General features: G+C 49.6%; 1 protein-coding gene across 1 annotated transcript; it reads left to right on the top strand.

Moving 5' to 3' along the window:
- LOC100739359 (olfactory receptor 2AT4-like) lies at window positions 4,676–5,638 on the top strand. Its single transcript, XM_003482567.1, has one exon. It carries the CDS (start codon window positions 4,676–4,678, stop codon window positions 5,636–5,638), a length of 963 nt encoding a protein of 320 aa, XP_003482615.1.

Here is a 6,646-nt window from a genome sequence, read left to right as displayed (position 1 = left end):
TCTCCTTCTTTCTCTCCCGCCATCTCGCTCCCTGGCTGGCCTCCCTGCCTGTTGCCTCTCCCGCTTGAATCTCTTCTCCTTGTGGCAGTAGGTGTGATCTTTCCGAAACGTGCACCTGTTAGTCCCCTGCCTGAAGGCTGCCGTGGTTCTCAGTGTCCTCGTGCTGAGTTCATATTCCTTGGCCTGGAATTCAAGACCCTTCTGGCTCTGGCCCCTGCCGACCTCTTTAGCCTCGTCTTTGGAGACTCCCAGTCTCTCCCTCTGTTCCACATCCCAAACACACTTTTCTCTGCCCCTCGGACACAACTGCCCCTTCCTGACTCTGCCACACATTTTCCACCCTGTCCCTGCCCTGTTGGCCCGGAGAGCGCTCCTCCACTGCTTATAATTCACAACCACCTGAAAGATGTCTTCTGAGAGGCAAGCCTGTTTTGTTCCCTTCTCTGGGCCCATCAGCTCTGCAGTAGCCCAGATCACACTAGACATGATGGGGGGTCAGTTTTTTCCATAGGCTATGCCACCCCCCCCCCCGACGCTGTCAATTCACTGTGATCAGGCACCCAACCTGAAGCCAGCTTCATTTACCGTGGAATGAACGCTGGACCTCAGTTCTCCTGATCTTCAAAGTGTAAGACTCTTGCTGTAGCGTGGATAGCTGTGACTGGTGAGTCGACCATCTGCGGCTACCAGTTACACCAAGATTGCAACAGCATTTTTACTTTCAGTACAACCAAGCAGCTCTGTAAATAAAATCTTAACATTTTGGGCCTGTTTTTTTTTTTTTGGTTTTGTTTTGTTTTGTTTTTTTCATGCCTTTCTTTTCTTTTTAATGAAACTTTTTTACATTAGGACATTTTATGTGACAACTGCCAAAAAAGTATTTTTAAGAATTTAAGTGAAGTAAACACCTTCCTCTTTGGTTAAAAAACAAAACAAAACAAATTTTTTTTAATTTAAAAATCAAGTAGACAGCAAAGGCAGAGAGCCTGGTTAACCCAGAGGAGAACAAGAACCCTGGGCAATGGAGGAAGATGAAGTCACAGAAGGCTTCCTGGAGGAGGTTTGACTTAAGAGTTAATAGATATCGAAGAAAGCGTGAGGGTGAGCCAGAGAGGGCAAACGAGCGAGAGAGCGTGCAGCTGTGGGAAACGGAGTGGCTCTCTGTTCCGTCACACTCGTTCCTCTTGCCTCAAAATACTCAAACTGTCCTCTCACCCCCATCTTCTGGCCAATAGCACAGCACTTTACAGTTTACACAGAGGGTTTTCACAGCTTGTTCCTGATTTGTGTGTTTGTCTTAGAGGCTAGCCTGAGAGTTGGCTAATCTGAGACTCCATTCTGCCTTGTCCTCGGCCCACTGTGTGACCTGGGAAATTCCTTTCACCTCTGAGCCTCGGTTTCCTCGTGTCACATGGGGATGGCAGTTGATGCTCAGTAGGTAGCAAAGCCTCCATAGACCACAGAGTTCTGTGCCCCCGTGAGGACTATTAATCTTGTTGTTCTAATATCAGCGAAGCCCAGGGGAAGCTGCTAACCAGCCACTTGGGTGTCCCCAGAAAAACATTACATTTGGCCCTATTAGAAGGGGAGCCTGGGGGCAGGACCCCAGCAGGCTAAGGATGGGAGGGCCTGAAGATTTAATGAAACCAGTCTCAGCCCCGGCCTAGTCCTCCCCACTGAAGCAGTGCTGGCCTGGGGAGAGGAAGGGACAGCTGGAGTGGCCCAGGTTGCAGGTGAGCTGAACCACCTTCCTTAGGCTGCAAAGGAAGTGCCTGGCACCTGTCAGAGACCAGGAGGGACAAGGTTCTGAAAAGGCACAGTTTAGAGGAACAGGCAGCGAGGGCCCCTCGCCCCAGTGTAAGAGGGGCTCTAAGGGAAGGGAGGTGGCCTAAAATCTTTCTGCCCCAATTTACAGCATTCCAGGCTGGCTGCTGATTTACTCTGTGGCTTTGGCCACACACAGCCCATCCCTGGGCCTCGCCCTCCTTGTCAGCAGCAATAGGGCAGCAGGACAAGAAGTTCTCCACAGCCAAGGGTTTGATTTCTCAGAAATGCTGGAGGGGAAGCCCTGACGTGGCCAGGACAACACAGACGCCATCTCCAGCCCCAAGGGACCCCCTGGCTGTGAGGGAAACATGGATGATGACACACAGAACGATTTGGGCCACCAGACAGGGACACGTCAGTGCTTCTCCCTTGGTGGGCCTTTGGGAGCCCTGGGCAGGGAACCTGGAGTCTGCTTCAGTGCAGCTCTGTCACCAGCTCCTTGTGTGACCATGAGCAAGTCACTCCTTTCTCTGAGTTTTTTTTTAATTTGAAAAACAGGGGGAGGCGCATGGGGATTGGACTACATTGCTCGCTTTTAAGGACCTTCTGGCTTTGATGTTCTGCAATTACCCTGCAAAGCGTGTCCAACCCGCTTTCATGGGCCCAGTCAGCGGAGGGAACAGCTTCTCAGAGTTGCCGTGGCTTTCAAAGAAACGTGGCATCTCATAAGATGCTGAAATAAAAGAATAAAAATTCCCCCTGGCTAGCTGATTATGGGAAAGAGTTCTGCTTAACTCAGGCAAACCCTTTTATTCATGAATTCATTTATGAACACTATTTGTTGAGGGTCTATCATGAGCCAAGCTCTACCAGGCCCTGGTTGTACAACAGTGCTGCCCAGGACACAGGGCCTGACTGTCACAACCTTTTCCTATGGAGATGAACCCAGTTTACCTTTCTCTTAAATCCGTTCTTGAAAAGAACATTTTTCTAGCCATGGAGAGCCTCTGTTTCAGAGTCCATCTGAAACTAGTTGAAAATGCCCTCGGAACAAAACAGAAATTCATAACTCTGACATCTGCCTAAGAAATGGAGAGAGGAAAATAAAACCTTTGCCCTGACTCTTCCCCGGGGGAAACGAGAGCTTCCGAAGCCTCCAGGTGTCTTGGCTTGGTGGAAAGAGTCCAAGGCAGAGCCAGAGGCCTGGTTTCCAGCGCCAAGAATGGTACAGACCAGCTGTTGACCTGGGCTGCTCCCAGCTCCCACCCAGGCCTGACTCTTCATTTGTGAAGAAAGAATCAGGGACTCAACGATCCGAGGGCTGGTCCCACGCTTCCTTGCTCTGTGATGTGACAAGGCTTTTGTTAGAAGAGGGAGAAGCTGGAGGTGGTTTTGGAAAAGCAAGAGCATCTGCACCAGGGGTCACAGGGGCAGAGAGGCGTGATCTGAACATCAACGCGACCTGGCCCTGGATCGCTCAGTCAAGGTGAAGGGCAAGTCAGCACTTCTCTAGCTCAGTTCTGGGGGTTGGAAAGTCTCGCCTGGGGGGTCTTGGGCTGCCAGGCCTATGCGGAAACCTTCTTCAACAGCCTGGGGAGGGGACTGACTCCCTGCACTGCTTGGTCTTCTCTCCTGACACTGGTTCTGGGGCTTTTCAGTTCTCTGTAGTTCCCCCCGAGCTGGGCATGAAATGGCTAAACAGTGACATGTGCTAAGCTGCAGCCCGGAGTGGGAAAGACCCCAGTGTGATGTGGGGTCTGGCTTTCCCCCCCCGCCCCCCAATACGGGGAGAATCCATCTTCCACTTGGATTCCATTTGGGAAATGACTCCTTCTACCCAAGGCACGGATAATGCCTCTACCCTTGTAGGATCACCAACCTCTGGGGTTGTTGGGGACTAAGGGATTTCCTGGGACATTGGACTTGCAGTGCCAAAACCGGCAGTTTTGGGCAAATCAGGATGGTTGGCCCCTGGATATGACCAAGAAACCGGACACAAAGACAGATCCCAGGGCCCCAGCAGACACTGCACAGAAAGGGGAGCTGTTCTTGGCTGAAGCAGATGGCATTCTGCAGCAGCCTTTGGGGCCGGTAGCTCTCCCTGCCAATAAGATTTCATAGAAAGGGGATACTCCATGATCTGATTGATATGGTTCATTTATGTTACTTTTTTTTTTTTTTTAAAGAATCAATGGATTGAGGGTGAGAAGTTTGCTTAAAGGTGTAAGTTCCCATGCTAGGGGTCGAATCAGAGCTACAGGTGCCAGCCTACACCACAGCTCACAGCAACACCAGATCCTTAACCCACTGAGCGAGTCCAGGGATTGAACCTGCATCTTCACAGATACTAGTCATTTTGCTTCACCTACACCTCAATGGGAACTCCTTGCTTAAAGGTTTTTTAATCCAGTTCCTATTGATATAGTTCCTATGTTGAACTTCCTTTGCATCATTTCAGCCCAAATACCCCAGTTTGCATACCTCTAGTTATATGGAATTCACTCATTTTCAAGCCAGTCTTTTGCCTTATGGGATAGTTCTAATTGTTAGAAAATTATTCCCTGTATGGGACTAAAAAAACTCTGGGTCCCTGGAGCTTCTAAAACTGGTCCCCCAGTTCTTTGTGAGTCTTGTAACTGCCCTTTGACAGCCCTTCAGGCACTTATATTCACCTCTCTTCCCCACCAGACAGAACCAGCTTTTCAACCACTGAGCATTAGATAACTCACCATCTTGGGCATCTTGGTTGTGCAATGGAATTCCAGACACAAAGAAACTGCTGGGGTTAAGATCCATGATTCGAAAGGAAAAGATGCATGTTCTAGCTAACGATTCCTTGATTTTTCTGGTTTCCAGTATGGGCTGATGTTTGCTGTGTCTGTCTGCAAACTTGCTGATCTGACCCACTATGGAGTCCACCTGTAATGGATCAAAGGACTCCTCACCTGTCTTCTACCTGGTGGGCATCCCCTCTCTGCCTGAAACCCTCTTCTTCCTTGTCTTCTTGCTTTTCCTCTTAATTTACCTGCTTATCCTGGTGGGTAACGCCCTGATCCTGGTGGCCGTGGGGACAGAGCCCAGACTCCATAAACCCATGTACTTCTTCCTGATCAACCTCTCAGCCCTGGACATCCTCTCCACTACAACCACCCTCCCCAAAATGCTGTCCCTCCTCTTGCTTGGGGACCACGTCTTCAGCTTCCCCGCCTGCTTCCTGCAGATGTACCTCTTCCATGGCCTTAACTGCTCTGAAGCCTTCATCCTGGTGGTCATGGCCTATGACCGCTACGTGGCTATCTGCCGGCCCCTGCACTACCCTGTGCACATGACCCCGCAGACCAATGCTGCCCTGGCGGCCAGTGCCTGGCTCGCCGCCCTCCTTCTGCCCATCCCAGCAGTGGTGAAGACCTCCCAGATGGCATATGACAACATTGCTCGAATCTACCACTGCTTCTGTGACCACCTGGCTCTAGTTCAGGCCTCCTGCTCTGACACCACCCCCCAGACCCTCCTGGGCTTCTGCATCGCCATGGTCGTGTCCTTCCTGCCCCTCCTCCTGGTGCTTCTCTCCTATGCCCACATTGTGGCCTCGGTGCTTCGCATCAGCTCCCGAGAAGGACGCTCCAAAGCCTTCTCCACCTGCACCTCCCACCTGCTGGTGGTTGGCACCTACTACTCATCCATCGCCATAGCCTATGTGGCCTACAGGGCTGACCTGCCCCTTGACTTCCACATCGTGGGCAACGTGGTGTTTGCCATCCTCACACCTGTCCTCAACCCTCTCATCTACACCCTGAGAAACAAGGATGTCAAGGCAGCCATCACCAAAATTGCATGTCGCCAGGAGCCAGGACATCCTGGGGGCCCTTGATCCTTAGATGTACTTAATTCTGTTCCCAGGATATCAGTGTGCTAAGAAGACAGAATGCCATCAAAAAAGTTCCTTGAAGGAAAGAATGACATAGCAGGGCTGTCACCAAAGTGGCACATCCCCAAGACCCAGGGCATTCTGAGCCACTTGATCCTTAGTTGCAACTAATTTAGCTCCCTGGACACCAATGACAGTGCCCAGCACAGAATAAACACAGTATTTTAAAATGACTTACTGCAGCCCAAATTGACTTTATTCAGTTGACCAGAGAGCTAAAACCTGCTACTCAAATATGGGATCAAGAAGTCCTAGAAGTTCCCTGGTGGCTCAGCTGGTAAAGCAGATTTGTCACTGCTGTGGCACAGGTTCAATTCCTGGCCCAGAAACTTCTACATGCCATAAGCAGGGCCAAAAGTAACAACAACAACAACAACAAAAACAAAAGAAGTCTTCCCACAGGTGCTGTGGAATAATTATAGTTTTCTTGTTTTTACTCAGTCCTGAATGTGATGATTAAAATTTGATCACCCAATCACATATATCTGGACCATACTTCCCTTAAAAAAGACACAGGCACCCGCATGTTTATTGCAGCTCTATTCACAATAACCAAGACACGGAAACAACCCAAATGTCCATTGACAGATGATTGGATTAGGAAGATGTGGTATAAACACACAATGGAATACTACTCAGCCATAGAAAAGAACGAAATAATGCCATTTGCAGCAACATGGTTGAAACTAGAGACTCTTATACTGAGTGAAGTACATCTGAAAGAGAAAGACAAATACCATGTGATATCACTTATATCTGGAATCTAATATATAGCACAAATGAACCTTTCCACAGAAAAGAAAATCATGGACTTGGAGGATAGACTTGTGGTTGCCAAGGGGCGGGGGGAGTGGGGTGGATGGGGAGCTTGGGGTTAACAGATCCAAACTATTGCCTTTGGAATGGATTAGCAATGAGATCCTGCTGTGTAGCACTGGGAACTATGTCTAG

Source organism: Sus scrofa, chromosome 9 (genome assembly GCF_000003025.6).
Source record: "Sus scrofa isolate TJ Tabasco breed Duroc chromosome 9, Sscrofa11.1, whole genome shotgun sequence".
Lineage (NCBI taxonomy): Eukaryota > Metazoa > Chordata > Mammalia > Artiodactyla > Suidae > Sus > Sus scrofa.
This window is presented reverse-complemented; position numbering and strand designations above follow the sequence as displayed.

Coding starts and splice junctions, on each gene's coding strand:
- LOC100739359 (XM_003482567.1), top strand. CDS start 4,676: ATGGAGTCCACCTGTAATGGATCAAAGGACTCCTCACCTGTCTTCTAC.